General features: G+C 41.4%; 3 protein-coding genes across 12 annotated transcripts in view; 2 read left to right on the top strand and 1 right to left on the bottom strand.

Annotated features, from left to right (window-relative positions):
- The window catches only part of cacna1db (calcium channel, voltage-dependent, L type, alpha 1D subunit, b), a 62,424-nt gene extending 59,114 nt beyond the window's left edge, over positions 1–3,310 (top strand). For all 7 annotated transcript variants that reach the window (XM_086105943.1, XM_086105938.1, XM_086105913.1 and 4 more), the window contains one exon: positions 347–3,310. In XM_086105943.1, coding sequence (XP_085962069.1) covers positions 347–628 — 282 coding nt within the window. In that variant the 3' untranslated portion in view covers positions 629–3,310. The remainder of the gene's footprint in view (positions 1–346) is intronic.
- Positions 3,311–5,819: 2,509 nt separating this feature from the next.
- Positions 5,820–17,268, bottom strand: chdh (choline dehydrogenase). 2 transcript variants are annotated; one of them, XM_086105953.1, is made up of 10 exons: positions 17,170–17,268; positions 15,093–15,542; positions 14,576–14,806; positions 13,546–13,712; positions 13,186–13,337; positions 11,943–12,072; positions 11,729–11,863; positions 9,745–9,887; positions 7,351–7,453; positions 5,820–7,267 (listed from the first exon to the last, which is right to left on the bottom strand). In XM_086105953.1, the coding sequence occupies exons 2-10, from the start codon at positions 15,503–15,505 to the stop codon at positions 6,849–6,851; spliced, it is 1,893 nt and encodes a 630-aa protein (XP_085962079.1). In that variant the 5' UTR covers positions 15,506–15,542; positions 17,170–17,268; the 3' UTR covers positions 5,820–6,848. The 2 variants fall into 2 exon arrangements, with proteins under 2 accessions (XP_085962079.1, XP_085962084.1); XM_086105958.1 differs by lacking the exon at positions 17,170–17,268 and adding an exon at positions 16,976–17,149.
- On the top strand, positions 17,188–24,644 carry il17rb (interleukin 17 receptor B). Of its 3 annotated transcripts, XM_086105967.1 has the most exons (11): positions 17,188–17,234; positions 17,310–17,380; positions 17,470–17,494; positions 19,310–19,423; positions 19,669–19,772; positions 21,397–21,526; positions 22,566–22,598; positions 22,686–22,724; positions 22,868–22,954; positions 23,078–23,352; positions 23,741–24,644. In XM_086105967.1, the coding sequence occupies exons 2-11, from the start codon at positions 17,318–17,320 to the stop codon at positions 24,167–24,169; spliced, it is 1,299 nt and encodes a 432-aa protein (XP_085962093.1). In that variant the 5' UTR covers positions 17,188–17,234; positions 17,310–17,317; the 3' UTR covers positions 24,170–24,644. The 3 variants fall into 3 exon arrangements, with proteins under 3 accessions (XP_085962093.1, XP_085962104.1, XP_085962096.1); XM_086105970.1 differs by lacking the exons at positions 17,188–17,234; positions 17,470–17,494 and having other exon boundaries at positions 17,273–17,380; XM_086105978.1 differs by lacking the exons at positions 17,188–17,234; positions 17,470–17,494; positions 19,310–19,423; positions 19,669–19,772 and having other exon boundaries at positions 17,265–17,380.
- The last annotated feature ends 32 nt before the right edge of the window (positions 24,645–24,676 follow it).

Below are 24,676 nucleotides of genomic sequence, written 5' to 3'. Positions count from 1 at the left end.
GCATAAAATGGACGTTTATGGTAATAATAGCAATTCGGTCATGTAGATCGGTTCATTTTTTTTATGCACAGTAATCATTTAACACTGAAAATGAAGTACGAATCAACATAATACCAGTTTTGAGATCAAGACAAATTACAAAGAGGTACAAAGAAATTCCAAGATTCAGGATCTTAGCTTTGTTTATTTTAAAGATTGAAACATGAATCGCAGAACCAAGCAGATGACCAAAATTGCAAATCTTTTTTTTTTTTTAACGTTATAACCTGAAGTCATCACATCATTTCATGAAACGGTATGATGTTTTTACATTAGAGCTAATATGAAATCATTGACTTTGTCTCAGGCGTTGATCTCGGAGGGTTTGGGAAAATACGCCAGGGACCCCAAGTTTGTGTCGGCCACCAAGCACGAGATAGCGGACGCCTGCGAGATGACCATTGACGAGATGGAGAGCGCCGCCAGTAATCTCCTAAACTGCAGCCTGGCTGACCCCGGCGACGTCGGGGCCGCTAGCTCGGACCCCGCCGTGCACAACGTGCGTGACTACAGCGACGAGGAGACGTACGCTGCCGTCAAACGGGAGGAGGACCTCACAGACGAGATGATTTACGTCACGTCGCTATAGCAGCGGCCCTTTGGTTTTTATTTATCGATTGTTTCCAATTGGCGTCCTGCTGCTTTTTTCCACACCGGGTGGACCGTTGTTCCTCTCACGATAGACGACATGAGAATGAAGTGCCTTGTTTTCTCTTTCTACAGGGACATGGAACAGAAGACCTCTGAAGAAAACAAATATTGAAAGTAAAACATTGAATTGATGTTGTATTGGATTTATTTACGTCTCCAAGAGCGGTGACGGTTGTTCAAGACCAGAGAAATCTTCTTGCTCCGCAAAGCCATTCCGAATCCTATGAATTCACTTTGAAAACAACACGAGTGGTGATCATTTGTGGTGATGAAACTGCGTGTGTACTGTGCGTGGGATTAAACAGAGATTCATGTCGTTCGCTATGGGTCAGCTTGAGATCAGATTCAAAAAATGTTTTCTTGCACAATACCGAGATATGTTTATCTGTAATGCAGTGGAATCTCTGAAGCGAAACATCCCCCCCACCCACCTGAAAAGAACGGTCATGCAGATTTATAATTTTCTTGCGTTGCCATCACTGGTAGCCTTTCATGGTAGCACCACAAAAAAAAAAAGTTGAATTACTTATGAATTGCCCACTTAACTGATCTCTTGCACTTTGACCTTCAAAGTTTTATGACCAATGTCGCATTTTCCATGACAATTTTTTGCTCAGTTCCCAAATTAGATGACTTTCACTTGAGAGCAGGGTTGCCCAAACTTTTTGGACCGAAGATCGACTTTATGATCAACCAACCTCCCGCGATCGACCTGTTATCGCGCACGCACATACACATACACACGCACGCCATGATGAGCAACAGCCTGACACGGCATCCGACGCACTTTTGCAGTCTGTTAACTATCGTAGCTCACACGTACCGTTTTCAAGTGCTTCCCTGGGTCCTCTAGATCGCAGGTGTCGAACTCCGGTCCTGGAGAGCCGCTGTCCTGCATGTTTTCCAAGTCTCCCTGTTGCAACACACCTGATTCAAATGCTCAGATCATCAGCAAGCTCTGCGGAAGCCTGACATTGAACCTGTTCATTTGAATCAGGCGTGTTGCAACAGGGAGACTTGGAAAACATGCAGGACAGCGGCCCTCCAGTACCTGAGTTTGACACGACTGCTCTAGATTCCTATTCTTTGCCCGTGCCCTCGGTGAATTGTGCACGAAACAAACTCTGAATGAGAATAATGATCACGATAAAAAATATAGCGCAACCGCTCTGATCACAAGCTGCAGTTGCAGACTGCTGAGCGCTAACAACGTCCAGTGACGCAGGTCACGAGCCACCGTAGGTTAAAGATTTACCTGCTTTATTTTCTTAATTCTTTTTGTGAAAATGAGATTGATAGGATGATTAGGGTGCAGTGTACATTAACACAAAAAATATATGACTAACTTGCACAAAGACACAAATGGTTTTGGTTTTTTTCTCCTCTACACCCCTCGCGATAGACTTGGGACCAGTCCGCGATCTACCGGTCGATCGCGATCGACGGAATGGGCATCCCTGCTTTAGAGGTTCCACTGCATTTACTCTGCTTAAATTTCAGGGTCCTGGAGTCAATGCAAAGTTATTACAGGTTCTTGACCAGACTTGGAAAAAAAAAATGAAATAAACATATCAATATACGGTACAGTACAATCCAGGAATGCAACTTTAAAAAAAAGTGCTTTCACTCACAGGAAATTAATGTTTAACAATAATGATTTGCAATGATAGTTTTAGCGTTCAAAATATCAATTCACATGCAATTGTTGACTCAGACCTGCAGGACATTCAGAAACATGAATAATTGCTGCAAAATCTTTGGAAATTGCATGAAACTTTAAGTTTAACGGTCTCGGGATCGCAAAGTTGACTTGTCATGCAACAGTCGCAATCGAATAACCACCGTCACGTCCTTACAAATCATGTGTAGAGTACAGAATAGGATTTTCTCCACCAATCAACAACTACAATTCAGATTAAAAAAACGACCATAATATATGAACGGAGATCTATTATTAATGACAGTCGTGCATTTAAAGGGCTTTTTAAAACAAAATATTTAGAAAAAGACGTTCATTTTGACCAACTCAGGATTTCTACGAATTCAAAATATTTGGATGGAGACCTGACTGCAACGTTCCCGCTTCATGTAAAATAAAGAACATAACTGGAGCTTTTTAATGCAAACTTTTGTTGTATACTATAATAACTAACTACTGTACATGCAATCCCAAATCTTAATCTATTCCAAAGAAAAAAAAACTGTCTCCCATTTTGGTTCAAATAAAATAGCCCTTTAATAATCTCTCCAGGGGATAGAGCAGCATGCAGCGGATTATTTAAAAGATGAAAATAACGAACAGAAACTGTTGCATAAAAGAATTTTGTTGAATGATTAACTGGCATTTAGCGCCTAATTTCTTAAAAAAAAAAAAACAACAGCTGCATATTTTTGCACAGATTGACATATTGCACCACATCCCAAGTTGCCCTTCAAAGCGAGATTGGACACTTGACACGCAACCAGTTAGGAAATACAAAAAACAAAATTGTTATTATGATTGTTATTATTATTTATTTTGAGTCAAAAACATTCAATTGTGTGCAATCTTTATTTTTGTATCAATGTTTTTGGAATGTTCCACGGCTTTTTAGATGTTCATTAAATATTGTAAAGTACCGTTTCTGCTTTCTACTTTGTACGAAATAAAAACATCATCTTGGGTATCAGCTTTGCTGCACACATTCACGTCAGATTTTCAACGGAAATCACCGTTTTTTTACACTGCGGTTTCGTAAAATAAAAGTCAACGTTGGCTTGTTTTGTCCGAATTTGGGGTTCCAATTATTTGCACCGGTAAATAAAACACAGACACTTGGCAAAAGTGGATGCTATGAAGCCTTTCATCGTTTTCCCTTGAACAAATTTAAAATCATGTCCGCATTGAAAATCTCATTTCATCTCAGCAATTATTGTTGCAGCATTACAGCTGGGCTAAGGTTCTTCGTAGGGTCGTGCAAAATGCTTCCAGACAGTTCCCGCTCATTCCGTATAATTGCCACAGTACATTCGATGAGCATTAGCTCCACTGTGCTTAAAAATAATAAATGACAAGCTTGGGCGAAATGAAAAAAAAAAAAAAAGTCACCAGCCTGCGTGGTTATGGCAGCCACAGCTTTTTTTTTTCTCTCATTATAGCCTCCTTTTAATATTAAGAAGACATTGTAAGATTATCACAAGATTTGTTCTCGCTTCAAGGTGTTGAATTACTGCGTAATTATGACAAATGGCTCCACTACAATGCAACACATTCGGCTTTCGACTGTATTCACAATGGCTGGAGTCGATCCCAGCCGTCTTCGGGCAGTAGGAGGGGGACACCCTGAACTGTTTGCCAGCCAATCGCAGGGCACACAGAGACAAACAATTTTGAGTGTTCAATCAGCCTGCCATGCATGTTTTTGGAATGTGGAAGGAAGCCGGAGTACCCGCAGAAAACCCACGCAGGCACGTGGAGAACATGCAAACACCACACAGGGAGGCCGGAGCCGGGATCGAACACACGACCTCTGCACTGTGAAGCCAACGCGCGAACCATTTGATAACCGGGCCACCACATCTATATTACTTACTAAAAATGTAAAAATAATACACTTGTTAAAGTTTGTAAGACTTGCTCAGTCACTTCTGCATTTGGGGCAAGGGACAATGCACAACATTTTTTTTTCTAATTATTGTTTTGAAGAGAGCAGTAATTCCCTTTGGGCAAAAGAGTGTACGTAAAGTCAGCCACCTTGTTTTGTCATGAGGCACGTGGCTTTTTAATCGGCTGTGAAATCTGCTAAACAGGAAGTGGCCACGTAAAGCGGAATAATCGCCTCCAAGATGGCTTGTGTTGCGTTTTAGCTGTCAACTTTTGTTCCAAATCCTTCATGATTGATTCATGTGACATGATTCTATAGAAATGGTTGATTGTCCCTAGAATCCCTTTGTGTAGGGTTACTGATGGTGTCGTGGTTCCCTTCAGGTCCCAACCTTTGACTGTGTGAATGTGAGATGTGAATGGTTGACAGTCGTGACTGGTTGGTGAGTCATTCTGTGTGTCGGTGACGTGTTGCGTGATGGTCGAGGACCCAAAAAGCAAGTGGGCAGGAAAAGCAGAGTGGGTGAAACAAAACTTATTAACAAGACACTGGAAAAACTAAATCAAAAGCACACACAAATTCTTGAAAAAGCTCAAAATTCAAAGTCACACGAGAGGAACCAAAACACGACTTCAACAGAAACAAACCAACGACGCGACAGTCACAAAACGATCTGACAAAGACGGACAGAACCCAGGGCACTAAATACAAGCAAACTGACGAGACAACAAGAAACACCTGGACAAGACACAAAGGCTTGAGGCAGCTGATTGGTTGACGCAAGGGACCCAGATGACAAGAACAGATGGACAGAACACCAAACGAGGAAGACAAGAAAGCACATGCGGAAACAAAACCAAAACGTAGGCAAAACAAAAACAGAATCATGACAGTGGAGTCATCTTTTGCTCCAAATCAGCTGTGTAGAATAAAGGTGGATCTGTATCAATGACGTATTTTGAGTGTGCATTTACTGGCTTGAAACAAACCGTGACCAGACTAGTCTGCAACAAAAGCAATAGTGAGTCATTTGACGGCACAGCAACGACAGCCGCAGCATACCAGAAAGACAGATCAGCACACACACAAGAAACTACGACACTAATATGGCAATCAACAAAGTGATTGATGTAATTAAATGTCCAGGAAATGACTGTGGTTTGGTAATCAAAGCCATAATGATCCAGTGTCCTATTTGAAACAGGTGTGATTGGAAACAGCAACAGCACAAATGCTTCTTTCTTCTTCTGGGTATTCGTATGATTTTCCACTCGTATCTGATCTGTGCCAATGTTCACACTCGGAGCAATTTTCTGTGGTGATCAAAGCAACTCACATCAAGTTCTCAGGAAGGAACTGTTCACTTGAGATCTCTTCAAATAAAACAACTCTCGGTGATGTGACCTGATTCATGAAGCATAGATTAAAATATCTTGCAAATGGGGTTGTCAGTTATGTGTTCAATACAGCATTGGCAAAAATTGATTGTTTTTCATTGGACAGCTCAATTTAGCGGAAATAAAGTCCACCGCACCTGAGGATGGAGACATTTCAATCCATGTATTTATTTTTATTTGTCCACCTGAAAGTCATGCGTTAGATGGAGACACTCAAAGCTGACTTTTGGGCAATCAAAGGCACATATACCGGTAGATAAAAAAAAGTATTCATAATCATAGCAGTGGATGATTTAGAAACTTAAAATTTAAAACCACACAAGCACAAGAAGTACGTACATGCAAATTCCACACGGGAGGATCCTAAGCTAAGGTTTCAACCCCAAACCAATTTGTGTACATTTTTATCACAGGCTTTGCTATTACATCCACAGGTACATAAGAAATTGTAAATATGGTTCTGTATTGTTGTAAAGCGCGTGTTAACTATTTATACTGTATTCCTGACTTGGCGCCGCCTGGCGGGCGGCTGTGTCTTGCTCACTTAAAACCAGGAAATGGACAAGCGCAGTTTCTGCTGCATCACTCATAGAAACGCCAACATCTGTCAGCCAATCAGATGACAGTGACATCCTCGACTTGCATTCTCGACCGAGGTTGGAACACGTTCTGGGGAATGGTGCCATTGTTACCACCCAGGCTCAAAAAAAGTGTCTGGGAATAGCAACCACACAGGGCGGAACCAGGCTGGTTTGGGGTATGGAACCGGGACGATGGAAAAGGAGAATAATGGTGTGAAGCAACGGACAATTGCTATTTTGACACAAATTGGTGATGTGGACCTCTCGATTCCGGTAGCATCAAAAGGCTGAATGGTTGCCTGCATGAGATCTGTGACTGACTTTGTAACCTTTTTTTAGTTACTAGTTGTAACTAGTATCTCTCCAATAAAAGGCGATTCAATACATATCTCGATTTACTAGGTGTGATATGATTCAAGAACGGTTCATTCAATTTAAAGTGGAACGAATTGATTCAGATTCAATTAGTGGGATTCTAATTTGACTCAACATGGTATGGCTCAGTCCCAGAGAGTATGATGTAATAGGTTTCTTCTGCTCAAGTGGCATTTACTTCAAAAAGGCCGTTCAGTTACCATCGGGACCTTGTTCCGACTTTATCTTTGAGTGTCGAGCGTCGGCGGCCGGTACACTGGAACTTGCGGGTCAACGAGCGGCGGGCGACCTCTAATGAGGTCGGCGGCCTTCTCTGCGATCATGATGGTGGGAGCGTTTAAGTTGCCGCTAACGATGCTCGGCATGATGGATGCGTCGACCACGCGGAGGCCCTCGACACCAAATACGCGGGTCTCGGAGTCGACAACCGCCATCGGGTCGGAGGGCGAACCCATCTTGCACGTGCACGATGGGTGATATGCACTGTCAGCCTTGCGGCGCACAAAGGCATCGATGTCGGCGTCGGACTGGATCTGAGGACCGGGCTGGACTTCTGCCCCCCGGAACGGGTCGAATGCCTTTTGGGCAAAAATCTCACGGGAGAGTTTGACACATTCTCTGAACTCCAAAACATCGACATCTGAGAGGGGACAATGGTGGTGATGGGAATCAAAAACTGAATCTGTGTCGGTTTCTTATGGGTCCTCAGTGATGACTACGTACCTGTGGACAGATAGTTCGGCTGTAGAATCGGATGGTCCTGAGGGCTGCTGCTCTTCAGCTTCATCCAGCCAATACTCGTGCTTCTCATTGGTCCCACATGAACCTACGACATTCGACAAGGTACTCAGAATTTGAGGGCCTGGGGAGCGCCGACAGGAAATGTGTCATTATCTTAATGCCAATTAAACATTACACCCTGAACACTTTCACGCACAGCGGTTACTACAGTGGACAGCTTAGCATGTTATCAGGTTACAGGGGTGCATGAAAGGGTTAAGGAGGGAGGTTGCAACAATAATCCATCCATCCATTTTCCAATGCGCTTCTCCTCACAAGGGTTGCGGGGGGGGGGGGGGGGGGGGGTGGAGCCTATCCCAGCTATCTTCGGGCAGTAGGCGGGGGACACCCGGAACCGGTTGCCAGCCAATCATACGGCACACAGAGACGAACAACCATCCACGTTCACACTCACATCTAGGGACAATTTAGAGTGTTCAACTAGACTACCCGGAGAAAACCCACGCAGGCCTGGGGGCAACATGCAAACTGCACACAGGGAGGCCCGAGCTGGAATTGAACCCGGTACCTCTGCACTGTGAGGTCGACGCACTAACCACTGGACCACTGGGCTGCAACAATAATAATAATAATAATCATCATTTTTATTTTGTTGTCATATTTATTAAAACTGTCAGTCTGCCTTGACAGTTGTGCATGAAATCAATGATCTATCCGAAAAATAATAATAATAATAATAAACACTCTCTTTGGCTCTATTTTGTACCTCTTTGCCTGAGGAAAAACAACCAATAAAGTTGGTCCTTGTCCGGCAGCTCCAAAATCTCATCAGTGCCTCTGGCTGGCAACAAAAGTGAATACCACACTGAGTGGAAATGTACTCATTGTTTTCTTTTGTTAACTTAGAGTCCTGGGTTTTTCCCACATCTGCTCCATTCCCCCTCCCTCTTCCAGTTTGAGTCATTTAGGAGCACACCTGATGTGACATTATTTCATGGTTTGATGCATCAGTAACAAAATGGTAGAAGGCACCAGGCAGTAAAACTAATATCCAGTCCGAGTCATGCTGAGTCAAATACCAAAGAATACAAGTGAGTTTTGAGGCGGATTTTAAAGATGGGCAGCAAGGGGCTTTTCCCAATATTCAGAGGGAGGTCATTCCAGAAAGAGGGAGCAGCAAAGGAAAAGGATCGATCCCCTCTGAGCCTCCATTTCGTTCTTGGTACTTCTAATAAAGTTTGGTCCGCAGACCTGAGGCGCCGGGCAGGTGTGTAGGGGCGGAGCAGCTCAGAGAGCTCAGGTGGAGCGAGGCCATTTATAGATTTGACAACAAATAATAGGATCTTGCCTGGAGGAAACCAAAACATGGATGGCACAAAATTTCTTGAATTTCAATGAAAAGAAGACAGAAGTGATACTGTTTGGTCCCAGTGGCCCTTGTACATCCCATCCTGTAGACTTGCGCCCCCTGTCTCCTTACCTTAAGTCAGGGGTGTCAAAATCAGGTCCTGGAGGGCCGCTGTCCTGCATGTTTTCCAAGTCTCCCTGTTGCAACACACCTGATTCAAATGAACAGGTTCAATGTCAGGCTTGCGCAGAGCTTGCTGATGATCTGATCATTTGAATCAGGTGTGTTGCAACAGGGAGGCTTGGAAAACATGCAGGACAGCGGCCCTCCAGGACCTGACTTTGACACCCATGTCTTAAGTCAACAGTCTCAAACCGGGACAGTGATTTTAAATTGGACCAACAAATTGGTCCTATTGTTAAATGCAACGTCTTTCATCTTAGACAGCTGGCTAAAGTAAAACCTCTCCTTTCTCATGAGCACCTTGAGACAGCAATTCATGCCTTCATCACATCCCGGATCAATTACTGCAATGCACTTTGGAGTGAGTCAATCCTGCACTAAGCCTCTCCAGCTGGTCCAGAATGTTGCTCTTCGCCTCTTGGCTGGTACTTTGTAAACGATGTATGCTTGTTTTAAGTGCACATTTTTATCCTGTGTTTTAAGCTCTTGTAAAGTGTCTTTGAGTATGATGAAAAGCACTTTCAAATATAATGTATTATTATTATTCTTATTACTCGTAAGATGGAGCACATAACTCCTACTCTGGCCTCCCTTTATTGGCTACCTATGATCTGATCAATCAACTTCTCTGGAAATTTCTTGTGACACTGCTGTTGTTTTTTACCACGGGGGGGGGGGGAGCAATAATTTTTATTTTCTCTCTGAGTGACACGTGAGTTTCATTGCTCTCTTTCTGCGTCGGTGAGTGTTATCTGAACAATCATCCACGCACACTTCAATTTCCAAGAACATAAACAGACTTTCCAGCCCCATCGAAAACCAAAATCTAGCCACAGCGCACTAACCTGATAAGCTTCCACCTTTGAAGCAACCCGCCCATGGTCAATGACCTGTGAGGGCAGGAAGTGAAACTGTATGTCAGGATGTTGGACCTGTGGCCGACTGCGAATAAAGCCTCCGCTTTCCAAGTGTGCTGTTGCTCCGTAACCTTGGAGACACATGACAAAAAGAGAGAGAGAGAACAATGAAGGGTCTGATTGCCAGATTTGGGAACTTTTTCCAAGTACTCCCAAGTACGATAACAGTTAAGTAATGATTGCAGCAAATTAAACATGGACCATAAAACACTGACAAATTCAATCAAAATTTCGAGGGAAATATTGCTCACAAGTCTCACAAAAATAAAGTAAGTAAAGCAATGAAAAACAAACACGTTTGCTTGAAAAGATTCTAAGTCAAATGCGACAAGTGGTGTTACTTTTGGATGAGTCCCGACTTTATATATAATGATTGTTTTTGCATTGTTTTTAAAGTGTAGAAATATATTGCATGCATACAGTAAATATTACAATGTGGCCACATTTGAGTCAAATTCAATTTCATTTGCTTTCACAGACATTTTCTTTTTTGTTCTGCATTGTCCTTTTAAGAACGGTTTTCGTTTTGAAACATAATAATCATATCCCTGATGAAACACGGTGTTCTCGATTCGAAGGAATTGTAGTAAATTGTAATAATCTCGAACATTCCAAATAACTATATTTTTAAGAAACCACCACGTCATAGGAAAAACAACCATTCAGAGACAGAAGGCATGACCGGTGAGATGTTTGAAACTGCCACCGCAATCCTACATCTTTTGTTTTTGAGCATTTCAGGCAAAAAAGACGATGATACCTGAAGCACAGCGCCAATAAAGTTTATGCGGTGTGATAAAAGGCGCAAAGTTCAGAGACTTCCGCGGCCATGCCAGGACTGCTACAAAAATAATCTGTAGCTTGAAGTAAGATTTATTCTCCTAAATTGGGTCGTTCGCAAACCGAGGTTCCAGTGTAATAAAAATAAAAATGAAATGATAGAGTTAAAAAAAACCTTCCAACATATATTCATATCTGTTTTTATTTGAGCAGGATAAAGAGTCTACTGTTATTAATGAGTAAAATTGATTAGCTTTGGCGTCTCAATGATATACTGTACTTCCGATAGACTTAAAAGTTTGGCACGCAGTTGGTCTTGGTGCAAAACAAACATATAGTGCACCGTTGGGTATGAATTCCACCGCCCACAGCCAGTAATTTTCAAACTGAATTACAGTTGAAGTTGATGTAATTTCTGTAATTTCTTCAGTCAATCTGAGTTCTCCTGACTCTTCCTGCCATTGATGGAAACTTACCTCGTCCAGTATGGTCGCCACATCTATGAAGTCACCTGTCCACTGAGTTCTTTAAGCTGCGATTGTCTCCATTTTTTACCCCAACTATTTAAAATTTTGGAATAGTCTCGGTTTTGGATTTGTTGTGAATGGAATCTTTTTTGAGTTCCTCGCAACTTGCATTTGGGTCCACCTGCCTCCGTCACCCTTTTGGCACATTTGTGTCATTTCCAGCTAAAAGCAACCCGTTCAACCAATAAATAATCACAAGCTCACAATTTGACCGGTGTATGACTACCGTATATTCCGCACGATAAGGCGATTCGGAGTATAAGGTGCACTTTAAATGAATGCCGTGTTTTAAAACTGTTTCCATATATAGGGTGCACCACATTATGAGGCGTATAGATACAATAGTGGCTGTGTTTGAATTATGTATCCACTAGATGGAGCTATGCTAAAGACAATACAATACAATACAACTTGATTTATAGAGAGCCTTCACAACTGCTGCAGCTGCAACAAAGCGCTTTACAGAACAAATGATCCATATATAAGGCGCATCGAAGTATGAGGCACACTGTCGGCTTTTGAGAAAATCGAATGCTTTTAGGTGCGCCTAATAGTGCGAAAAATACGGTAATTGAAATCGCGAATTCTGCACTTGAGAGCATTACCAGTGAACACAGAGAGCCACTCCAGCCCAATTTTGACCATGTGGAAAGGTTTCTGGGCTTTGTACAGCGTGATGGGCTGAGTGCACTTCTGCTGGACATACAACTCCAAATGATCCTGGAGGTTGTTGCCCACACCTGAAAAAAACCCAAAAACATTCTCAATGTCAAGATCTCATCTTGACCAAGCTCATCTCATTTCTGTCGGGAATTTCACCTGGTAAGTGTTGGACCACAGGAATGCCATGTTGCTTGAGGTCATCGGCATTTCCCACACCAGACAGCATGAGAAGTTGCGGCGAGTTGATGGCGCCGCCGCTCAGGATGACCTCTTTGTCTGCAAACGCCTGCAAAGTAACAGCAGCTGATTTGTGAGTTTGTGAACTGATTCAAGTTAGGTGCATCGACAGTGCAACTAGAAAGTATTCACAGCGCTTCCCTTTTCCCACATTTTGTGTTAAAATCATCATAAAAGATTGATGAATTTCTCCCCCTACAATTCTATTCACAGTACACATATTTACAATATGAAATTGTAATAAAAATCCAAATGTCCTAATAGATTCTGTCAGTTTTACTAAGAAAATAATGACATGTACATGACTTTGGTTGAAATTATCCCGTTGCGAGGTGGCTGGTAGACCCCAAAAAGCAGGCAGGAGGGAGGAACACTGTGAACTTGACGAATTGGGTTGTATTGATAAAAACACAGAAAGCTAAATCCAAAACAAAGTCCTGAAAACAAAACAAATCCAAAGTATCAAACAAAACCCAGGCTGTAGCTAAAAATGAACAGTCACCAAAACATGATCAAGAACATGACAGACAAAAATGACAGCAACAACAAACAAATACAGCAATGACCCAACACCGACTGGTCGTGCCAGGAGTCCTTTTACAGTAATAATGTCATAACGACCAACAGGTGTGCAGCTGCAGAGAGAGCCCTACAGTGCCACCTGTTGGTCACAAACCAAAACATGACAGCAAGTGATTAAAATGTGCTCAACTACGGTCATTTTTCTAGTGTTTTCCTCAAAAATATTCAACTGATGTTTGTAAGTTCAACACATTTTAATCATGTGCAACAGATGTATATCTCTGATTTCTAAATCCAATGGAACTATTTTTTTTTTATTTTTTAGTGGAGATATTCACAGCCTTGGCCACGAAAGTGATAATAGTAATAATTTTTCTGTGACATCACACACCACCATGCTGGAGGCCCAGGCATTGTTTTGTTAAATACTTATTGACAAATATGGCAAATTTACATACTCATGATTTTTATTATGTTTGAAAAAAATGCAAGCTTATGTTATTTTTCATATGGTGTGTAGCTTCATTGGTTAATTATTCCATTGCAATTATATAAATAAGACTGCACCAGGACAAAATGTCAACAAAGTGAAATGGAGTGAATACTATAGCAGATAAATTGAACTTCAATGTCCTCTGACCCGTTTTGTCTCTCCTCTCTGCACATACTCCACGCCCACAGCTCGGTGGCCATCAAACAGGATCTTGGTGGCCAGGCAGCGCACCTCTGTCTTTAGGTTGGGTCGATCCAAAACTGGTCTCAGGTAGGCACTGGCTGTGCTCCACCTCTTCCCTGCAAATTATGTATGTATGAAATTAAAGCATAATAACGTTAAACCTATGAGGGGATCGAGCAAAACTAAGAAAAAAATTGACTGGCAGTAACAATGTTATCCCTGAATTACTAATCAAAACACATGGATACAGATTGGTGCGGTCGTGGCGGACTATGAATCCAATGTAAAGATCTTCAAGTTGTCGTAGTTCTTTAGCTTCTTTACCTTTAAAAATGGTCATGTCTATCCAGCCCAAGCCTTCTTGTTGATATCCATTCATGTCTTCAGTGAAGGGGTATCCCGCCTGTTGCCCTGCCTCAATAAAAGCCTTGTGAAGAGGATGGTTAGTCTTCCCCCGGGACACGTGTAGTGGGCCACTACCTCCACGGTACCTGCGGAGAACACATTGAAGTGATTCACGAATCTGAATTGAGTCCATTTTTGACTGCAATTACATTTTGCAATGCGGAATGGCTAAGACAGCCAATGCTTGCATTGCTGTTGTTGATCAATGTTATTTAACTGTCAGAAAGTTCATATGGCTTTATGGCTCTATGTATATTTTGTACATCCAGCCATCCATGCATCAATTTACTGATCCGCTTTATCCTCACAAGGGTCGCGGGCTGTGCTGGAGCCTATACTAGCTGTCTTTTTGTAGTAGGCGGGGGACACCCTGAACCGGTTGCCAGCCAATCGCAGGGCAGACTCACGCCAAGGAGCAATTTAGATTGTTCGATCAGCCTGCCATGCATGTTTTTAGAATGAAGCCCGAGTACCCGGAGAAAACCCACGTAGTCACGGGGAGAACATGCAAACTCCACACAGGAAGGCCGGAGCCGGAATCGAACCCGGTACCTCTGCACTGTGAGGTCAAAACGCTAGCCACGCCTCCACCGGGCCGCTCATCTTTTGTACGTTTGTTGCTTATCAGTATTACTACCCTATTGGCCATTTTAATGACTCCCAGATAAATATGATCCAAGGTTGGGTTGAGGCAGTCAAAGGTGACATCTGCTATTCAACCACTCCACAGGCAGCATTGTTCTACCGATTATGACACCGGCATGGGAACCACACATTCAGAGAGACATTTTCCCTTCCAACCATGTTTAAATAGAAGATCAGTCAATCAATTCATTTTCTGCATAGTTGATTAAGATAATTGAATGTTTTAGTCTTGATTACTGTGTAAAACTGGAAGAAGTTCATTTGACCACAAGGACACAAAGCAATTTTTGTTGTTGTTGCAAACCTGTTGCCTCCCTGCTCGTGGCACTGCGCTTTCCTGAAGTAAGGCAGGCAGTGGTTGTAATCCCAGCCCTCGGCTCCTTCCCTCTGCCAGCGGTTGTAGTCTTCAGCATGCCCACGGATGTACACCATGGCGTTGAGCGAAGACGAGCCGCCCCAGACTCGCCCCCTCGGCCAGTACATGACCCGGTTGTCCATGTGGGCCTGAGGCAAGGTGTGGTAGTACCAGTTGTACCTGTCGGAGAAAGAAGGGCGACACCGTAGTTCAGATGGCGGGAAATATCAGAAAATATTCATCGATAAATTTAAAAAATGAGCACTGTATTTACATTATATCTTATATGGAAAAAGAACTATTTTTTTGCAGTATTTCATTTATATCATACAGTATTTAATGACTGGATAACAGATATTTGTAATTCAGCAAAAGACACGTCTAATTCCTACTGCTGTGGTCTGCAATTTCTTTTTGAATATTGGTCAGAAGCTGTCAAGGGTCCCAAATTAATTGACTACCGTACTTGTCGTCACAAAGGTTGTAGGTCAGTGCAGCTGGCATGTGGATCTTCCACGACAGCCGTACGCTGCCGAGCAACATGTCTTTTGGTCCGGCTTCCAACAACAAGGCTGACTCCTGGGCATCCTCTGTGAGACGATTGGCGAGAACGCAGCCTGCTGATCCCGACCCAATGATAACGAAACTGTAGGATTTCTGATGGGCTGAAGACGACGCTGAAGATGGTGACGCTGGAGTCCGACGAGGATCTGTGGTACTGACGCATCTGTAATGGTGGGAGACAGCACCAAGGCGGCAGGTTCTCGGAACAAACTGACAGTCAGGCAAACGGGTGAAGAAGCTCCTGCTGTACGCTGAACATCTCCCACTCACAAGTTGTTTGGCTCCGGCTACGCCAGGCATGGCCAAAGACGACATGCTGCTTCTGGTTGGGTTCTTTTCATGTAACGGTCAGCTGTCAGTGGAAACAAGAGCGAACATTAGAACAGTGATTCTCAAAGTGGGGTACCATTAGGGGTCCGCAGGCTCCCTCTAGTGGTATGTGAAAGAATCACTGAATTAAATGTTCAAACGTCAAAACGTTACTGTCAGTGTTGCCACATTTACCTTGGAAAAGTAACTAACTTGCTTAACTGCTTATTTGACTTTATATGTAAATTTAGTTAAGTTGATGGCTTGGTTTTCAAAGTAACTCATCTTAGATTACAAGTTATTTGAAAAAAAGTCAACAGAGGCCAACAACTGGTTAGCACGGCGTGTTATTGCAATAATAGTGATGAAGTCTTTACTACCGGAGACAATTTCCTTGTGTCTTCTACATACTTGGCCAATAAAGATGATTCTGATTCTGATTTGAAGAGCTAACTATTTTTTGATCTGCACTTGGTTTATAGTTTGACAATCACTACATGAGAGGACACATGTAGACAGACCTTAAATGAAATAGTCAGATTTTGATAAAATAACAATATGGCCAAAATATGGCATTACCATTTCTTGTGATACAACATCAATATTGCCACCTCTTTAAAGGCTAATATCTCATGGTTTGTGGAGGTGGTACTTTTCAACGAAACTGAATGAGTGGAAAAAGTTGAAACCCAACAACAATTAATAAGAAACTCAATCCCATGTGCAAAATAAACAAATAAATAAAGAAATACCAGGAAGCCAGAGTACCCAGTGAAAACCACACAAGCACGCGAAGGACATGCAAAAGATTCAAAACCAGAACTGTTCAACACTCATACAGATGTGCTCGCCACACCACGCTGCCCCATTTGACACTTTAGACACTGCTATTTATGTTTCAGCAAGACATTATTACATTTTGCATGTGCCCTTATTAAGTTCCTGACCGAGATGGTCACTCATTAATTTCACTGGTAAGAAATGTTTAACTCGGTCTGCTTTTGTTTGGATCCAAACAGGACTTTATAATATCCTCTGCTGTGCTAGTTCATAATCTAAAGTGACAAAAGTGACAACAACCTGTCTTAATATTTTACGTGAATGACATTCCCAAATGCATATCGACGGTGGCACATGTGGGCCATATATCACGTAACCGGTTTACAATATCAAATTCAATTCAGCCAGTGGCCTCAAATGTCAAGTCTATTTATGAACACGAACGTTGAAAACACACAAAATAAAAGGAAAGGGGGAAAAAACAGATCACCATTGCAATGGTTAAGTAAAGTTTACACAGAGAATCAACAATTTCGCAACATTTTTCTTATCAGTGTATGGGTCCATGAAGTGTTTCTTATTAGCGGACCCACTTAGCACTTAAGAAATACACTTTGAAATAAACAAACCTCAACAAGCATTCAAAATCATGCGAAATAGGCTTTACATATTCAAAGATTCACAAAAGTTGTTTACTTTTTTTTGTGTTTGACACCCAAAGGCTTTCAAGCAGAAATCAAAAATGATTCAGTGGACCATCCGGAGCGCCTCAATCCCATAAGGTTATGGTCATCTATGTACAATGACGTCAGTGGCATGCATAATAAACAGGTACAGTAATCAAACGCGAGTACAGGTACTGTAGTTGCAGAAATAAAAAGCCAGTTTACCGTTCGAAAGGCGAGCGGAGCACACGCCAGAGCGGCTCGAGTGGGCGGAGCCTTGAACGGACTCGGTAAGACTGCGTTTTCTCTCCATTCTTAAAAGCAAGCATCTGACTTCTGCGTGTGCGTGTGTGTTTTGTACACAGTTTTGGCCATGTCGAGGCTTCAACTTTTTCTCTGCTTTTACCTTGCGGATCTCGTGACGTCACACGACATTGTAAGTTGCCTTGATGTGTGATTAGCTCTATGACAGGTTCATTGAAGTTCTGTCACAATAATGAGACATGTTGTATTTTGACTTTACAGAACGTGAAGTGTCGGCAAAATTATAGTATGTATGTTTTATTTTTTCTTGTATGTAGGCTTATCCAGAGGGCAGAGGTGGCAAAAGTGCCTAGCTCTGTACTTCAGTAAAAGTACATGTGAAAAAAAAAAGAGTACCGTTTAACTGAATGATGAATGTTTCACTGTAAGTTACACTAAATTACCATTTTGATGATTTGTCACAGTGAAAAAAAAAGTTTCTGCCTTATTTTCTTAAAACCCCTTAGACTGAGGGCAACTTTGCCAAAAACGCCTGAAAAAAAGGTGCACCCAAAGTAAATTTGTAGCTCTTCTTGAACCATTTGGAGTATCAGTATAGTTTTGGTCTCTTTTTGAAATATTCAAAATGTTATCATTTTGAATATGTCTCCCAAACAGTCAGAATCTGTGGAAGTGCTTCTGTTACTGAACAATGGATGTTTGAAAACAGAAAAAAGGCTAATCTTATGTTCGTCTAATTTCTTTTCACAAACTCTGCCTTGAAAACGAATTTAGAATGTTGATTAGGACTTGAAAACAATACAGGATCAAAGATTGAGGTCTCCCCAAGTTCCAGTTCAAATTTGACAATTGTAAAATGTTGGGCACCATTCAAATCTCCAGAAACTCAGCTTTTGGAAGATGCATAACATGTTCACACATGTACTCAGCTGACGACGTGCAGCAGTGATTTGTTTTGACAGATGATAAGATAAGATAAGAAAACCTTTATTTGTCCCACACTGGGGGAATTTCGGTGGGTCGTCCAACTTCAAAGGGTTAAGGTAGGCCATATGGAGGGAATATCTTGCTTGTCCAAATCTGTTTGTTATTCTCATCAGTGCACCATGAATATTTAACGTTCCGCCATGTAGCTGCTGTCCATTTTTTACACCCGAGAAAAGCCCAAGATCTCATGTTTTGTCAATCAATATTCTTAATATGTTGAAACGTTCTAACAAACACGACTGAAACATTTACATCAGTATACCAGATAAGAGCATTTCAGCATATCATATAAGATTTCAGTCATGAGAGATTTTGAATAGAATGTGTTCAAGCATTTCAGCATTTCGCGTGCGAGGATCTCAGTTTGCATGAGAGCTCTTCAGAAGTGCGTGAAAGGAAATCCTAAATTATGTCCCTGCCAGCCTCTCATGTGGGTGTGTGCCTTTGTTTGACTGTATCTAAAATATTTATGTAATGTCAACACTTTGAATACATTCTCTTTGGGTTAACATTGATCATAATTATCTTCCAATGTTTTAATTAGAAGATAATAACACACACGCACACACATTGCAAACATTTTACATGGACGCACGTTACATGACTTCAACAGTGAAATAACATTTTAATGAGGTAACAGTCACGGCTTATCAACAGAGCTGCTCGGATTTTTTTTTCTGGTTATGTCAACTATTTGCACAGCCACATGTTGCTAGGCATTCTAATTCAGGTATTAGTCATAAGATTGGCCAATAGGTCGATTACAAATTATCCAGTCACAATCCACTAGGTTGTTTGATATGGTTGCATAGCATAAGGACTGATGTTGTGTTTAAAATAATAATAACCACAACAAAACAGCGGCAAAGTTATGAAAGGAAGAAAGTAGAAGAACAAAAAGTATAGGAGCTGCTGTAAAGGCAGCCACTCTAGCGGCGCCATCTTGAAGTCATAATAATTTGTAGGCAGATGTCAAAATGTAAAAATGCAATCTAAAACTACGTCCTTTGAATGACATTTTGAAATACATCCTTTTACATTTTAAAACGGTCTAGTATTGAGAACATGTGACAGTTATTATTGATGCATAAAAAAAATATATATTTTTCTCCAGAGTTGCCCCCTTCGAGTGACAAGAGTCCATCTCAGCTCGCAGACTTGAAGTTTGAGCTGGTAAACGTGTCAGGAATAAACATGGTAAATGTAAGCTGGGCAATCAACATTGATGGTAAGACTCACTGGGTTGCTTTTGGACTGAAAAATATTCCTTTAAAATGAGAGTTGAAGTTACTGGTAGCATAGTATGAAGGCTCGGGAATCGTGGCTCCATTTAAAGTGAAGTCTTATATTTGAAGTTAAACTTCAACCCGCAATGACTCAGAATTCCTCCAAACTATCTAAAATGGATGTTGTTTCCACCAATCACTTTGTGAAATTCTTGATGGATGTCTGTCATTTCTGGTCTCTGTGCAGCTAGTGTAAAATATCTGATCGGCACACGCATTAGAGGGAGGAGGGTCTACCTCTGTGAATACTCTCCACCTCTGGCCGAGTTTAACCTCACTGGCATACGGCAGGTATTACAGTAAGAGATTGATTCAAATTGTGGAATGTAAATGCTGAATCAAATCCCAAAAGAACGAAACCATTTGAAAGCTATTATGCTGATTTGTACATGACAGCAAGCTGATTGTGTGAAAAAGTGTTTCAAAATATGGCTGCTATGTTGTTGCTTATCTGTCCATGAGTTCCATTTTGAATTCTAGATGGGTTTGTAGATAAAATCCAATTATTTTCAATCAAGGCAAAAGTTACACATATCGGACATTAATGCAATACGATACAATACAAGATAACAAAATGAAAACATCATAAGATTTGCTTACTTTTGGGCAAGTTATGCCAATGAAAACAGGCAGAAGGATCTGACTTGAGACCAGCCCGGGGCAAGTCTAAGTTGTGGCGCAGGTGGTTGATTTCATCTCGGTCGATATGATCAATACAATACAATACCTCTTTATTTCTACAGTATAGCGCTTTCACAACAGCCGCAGTTGTAACAAAGCGCTTTACAAAAAAAGTTAAAATAAAATAACAAAATAATATAACACAATATATAACATAAAACATGGACAGTCATGCATATACCCACTTTTCCTGCATCGGCTTTGTTGTTTAAAGCAGTTTCAGATGAAAGAGGAGAGAATCCAAGTGTCCTTTCACCAGTGGATCAGAGACATGCTCAAAATATGCACACTTTGGCTACAAGCTAAGTTTGAAAGCAAACAAGTAGCCGTAGCGTTCATTGACGAAAAAAGAGATTGGTTCACTTCTCCTGTCCAATGTAAATCCGCTTCAAATCTAAGCGGCGACTCTCAATTCCAAATACGCATCCACGCTCAGCGCCGACGCTCCTCCATTCTCATCCTCGACTCCACAAGCCATCCATCCAACCGTACCAGCGCAGATTATCCAACAGCGCCGCCATCTCCGCTAAAAAAACGGGGCTGTGAAAAATGCTGCCCATTACAGGTGCAAAAAAACAAGCGCAAGGTGCAGGAAGACAGATTCTGAACTCCACAGACGTGTGGTGGATGTCATCATTCATAAAGATGACAATTGCATGCATCTAACCCTTTGAATCATTTTAGAAAATAAATAAATGAATGCATCATTATGATCATATTTGTTATATATTTTTTAAAACGACGTTCCTAGTGGAAGGCAATTGCTACCTGCACACTTCAAAAGGAGTGATCTGTGATCGCCCTGGCCAACTTTACATCACCTAGGCATGGAGGTCTTTTTGCAGTTCCTTATAAACGTACTTTGCCTGCTTCAATTTTCTGCATCGACTCTCGCGTATCAACGGTATTTCTGCTTCCGCAATGTCGAAGACTGTGTGACCCTACCCCTGTGCTAAATTCAAAGGTAATTAGAGGCCAGGAAGCAGGTTGGCTACGCTCACTCCCACAATGGCCAAACAACCCTTTTCGAACTCTACTCGTCTATGAAAATACGAAAGAAAGACCACCCGCACGCACAGTTCGACTGCATTTTGTGATAGACTTGAGCATGAAAATAGGCCTCCTAATCTGTTTGGTCAATGGCACTGTTTGTTCTGTGCATTTAAGCAAGGATTGCTTGTAAAATAGATGTGGAAGTTACAGTGTCAGCGTCTTTTCTGTCTGTCAAATTTAGAAATGGTTTCATTACTTACTGCATGCTAGCTACGGCGCCACGATCGAGGTGGCCAACCTTCCATTGCCACCACTGGGGAGCGGCCCTTCTTCTAAGTTTGCAAAATTCGTCACTACTCCACCCACATACAGTAAGTACACTTTAATTTAAAAAAAAATCGTCACTCACCTACAAAACTGTAGCACTTGTTTTTGTGACAGCAGACGAGTGGCGTGTCAATGAATTTGACAAAACACAAAGAAAAGACAAAAACACACAAGACAGAGATATGGCACTGTCCTGCAAGTGCTGGTGCAGCACTCATTATCATAAAAAGACAAAATGAGTCAGCATACAACTACGCCACGAAAAATGTTGATATGTACATTCATTGTTGGAATTTGAATTGAATTGAATACAACTTTATTGTCAAATGTGCTGTACGTATGTGTCACACACACACACACACACACACACAAAAAAAATAATCGGGAAATGGATTTCACCGAAATCATTCCATTCTAAAATTTGTCGGCCTTGAATGGCATTGCACCTTTACGAGAGATGGTTAAAAATCGGCCTAAATTGGTTTTCTCACACAAAAGTAGAAAAAAAATGATGGAATTTCATTTGTTTGTCCATCTTTATGCTGGTTAGCAAGCTACTCTCTGAATCATGGAGGATCACATTTAGATGGGACTTGGGCCAATTGCATTCGAGTGCAGGAGGTCCACTTCCATTTTGGAGAAACTTTTTTTTTTTTGCACATTTTTGCCCACATTTTCATACACCTCAACGTTTAATATCAAATGAATTGTGCACTTTTGCATCCACCCAGGACAAACAACCAAACAGCAAGACATTATTTGGCCTCCTAAATGAAGGGCAAAAATATGAAGGCATGGCAAGATATATATATATATATATAAGATAAGAAGATAAGAAAACCTTTATTAGTCTCGCAATGGAGAAATTCCCGATTCACACCAGCAAAGTTATGAAAGGAAGAAGTAGAACAACAAAATATAGGAGCTGCTGGAAAGGCAGCCACTCACGCGGCGCCATTTTGAAGTCAAAATAACAAAAATAACATATATATATATATATTGTTGCCTGTCTTTGTGGTAAACACAGCACAAATGTTTGTTTCAGCAATTGCAATTCATCATTCCTTTTTTTAATTTTTCCAGGTCTCGCACCAAAGCCGACTGATTCTCCTACAGGTGAGGAATCTTTAAACCATGTGTACATCACGATAATCGTAATAATAATGACGGCCATGAACTAATGGGAAATACATTTCTCGACAGCTGAGATCATTGATATCACAACAGGAAATCCCACTGCAGGTATGACAAATAAACACTATGCAATAGCAAAATCTAAAACAACATAATTATGGATATGAACAGCAGCTTTAATTTTGAAAATATATTTTAATATTTCTGAATGACTATATTAAAGTGCTTTTGCGTTTGTTTCACTGGTGCAGATCCTAAAAACAATTTCACCAGCATATTGGTGAACCTTTATCTCGGACTGGCTGTTTTGATGATCCTAACGTCTGGATACATTATCTGTAAGTCGAATTTCTCAAAACATACATTTAATAGCAATGTCCTGATCTAGAATATAATGTACACACCACCGCATAAAATATTACACATTTTTACGATGTGATTACTTACTTATTTTGATATAGATAAACGGTATGGGACAAACCTGGCCATATCAATGGGCTTTAAAAGGTTACCGACATCAACCCAAGTTCCCATCCATGTGCTTTTGGTGTACCCCCCTGAGAATGGAGCTTTCCAGAAGGCTGTGATGGCCTTGGCAGAATTCCTGCAGAAGCACGCAGGCTGCAGTGTTGCCATCGACGTATGGCAGCAGAGCAGAATTGCATACGATGGTCCCATGCGCTGGTTGGCGGAGCAAGTCAAAGCTGCACAGCGCGTCCTCATCGTGTGCCCACCGGTAAGATGTAAGATTTATGTTTAGGGTGACTAGAGTATTATATGATGCAAGTGAACCCCTGTTTCTGACCAATGTTCCATCTACTCTGCCATTCTGTAATGTACTTTACATTTACTTTATTTTATTTATAATTTTTTTCCATTTGTGCACATTTTTGAACCCATAACCTCTGAGCTGTGAGGCAGATGTGGTAACCAGTTGTCCAGTGTGCTGCCTTTGGTCGCACAGTAATTACAGTCACCCCATGGCAGTGCCTATAAATTTTATATACATTATCCATTTCATGATTATTGAGACATGATGGCAACTATGGTGGAGGCCACCAAATGTCTAATTCTTTCACCTGCAATAATTGAATGATCTGACATAATTTATACTTTCATTACAGTCAAGCCGGCCTCCTCCCATCCGCATCTCCACCTCCACTGGGACGACCTCTATACCAGCTGCAACTCACGATCTTTACCCCCTGATCCTCAACATGGTGGCGAGCCACGCTAAGAGTGCTCGCGAGCTCGCTAAATTCTGGGTGCTACAACTAGGTGGTCAGCAAGGGAAGAGGCCTGGTGACATGGCTCCAGAACTGAGTGCATGCAAGCTCTTTTGTTTACTGAAAGATCTGAACAAACTGTGTCGCAGTCTGCACACTCAAAAACAAGATAGTAAAATGAGATCGACTCTTGTCTTTGGACCTGGAGTAATTGGTGTGAGTGAAAGTATGGTGAAATTAAGGGACTCTGTTGAAAAGCTAAGTGGACGCTGTTTATTGATTCCCACAGAGGCAGTACCGGTCAATTGTGTAATCACCTCCGTTTGAAGAAATTTAATGGAATGTATGGATTAATATTAAGAATCCACGTGATGAACCTGTATAGAATCCATCCATCCGATACCTGCAAACGAGTCGCCGGCATGCTGGAACGCATCCCAGCTGTCTTTGGACAGAAGGCGCGATACACTCTGAACTGACACATTCAACACATACTGGCACACATAAACACATTCACAGCCCTGTACAATTTACAGTGTTCAATTAACCTACCATGTTTTTGGAATTTGCAGCTTGCAATATGTGTCTACCAGTAGCAGACATAAATCATAAAAAGGCATCACATGCCAGAAGTGATACTATAAAGTACTGTGCAGTAAGAACCATGTCTAGAGTGAATTTTGAAATTTTCCACAAACAGGATAAAAAAAATCCATGACATCGTGTTTTACGAGAAATACGCCTTTGTTTTTTGTATTTTTGTATTATTGTTTTTCAAATAAAGTTTGTTGAACATTTCTTTTTTCCGGGGGGAGGGACTCATTCTGTACCACG

This window comes from Hippocampus guttulatus, chromosome 1, assembly GCF_054856545.1.
Source record: "Hippocampus guttulatus isolate MCC_2025c chromosome 1, RoL_Hgut_1.0, whole genome shotgun sequence".
NCBI classification, from domain to species: Eukaryota; Metazoa; Chordata; class Actinopteri; order Syngnathiformes; family Syngnathidae; genus Hippocampus; species Hippocampus guttulatus.
Note: the sequence above shows the minus strand (reverse complement) of the source record. Positions and strands in the feature narration are given on the sequence as shown.

Bases quoted from the DNA above. Each gene is read 5' to 3' on its own strand.
- chdh (XM_086105953.1), bottom strand. From the start codon at position 15,505: ATGTCGTCTTTGGCCATGCCTGGCGTAGCCGGAGCCAAACAACTTGTG. The intron at 13,713-14,575 runs GTTTGCAACAAC...TGTTCTCCGCAG, and splicing joins CACGAGCAGGGAGGCAACAG to GTACCGTGGAGGTAGTGGCC. The intron at 12,073-13,185 runs GTCAGAGGACAT...GTTACTTTGCAG, and splicing joins AGAGAGGAGAGACAAAACGG to GCGTTTGCAGACAAAGAGGT.
- il17rb (XM_086105967.1), top strand. From the start codon at position 17,318: ATGTCGAGGCTTCAACTTTTTCTCTGCTTTTACCTTGCGGATCTCGTG. The intron at 19,424-19,668 runs GTAAGACTCACT...GTCTCTGTGCAG, and splicing joins CTGGGCAATCAACATTGATG to CTAGTGTAAAATATCTGATC. The intron at 22,955-23,077 runs GTAAGTCGAATT...ATTTTGATATAG, and splicing joins AACGTCTGGATACATTATCT to ATAAACGGTATGGGACAAAC.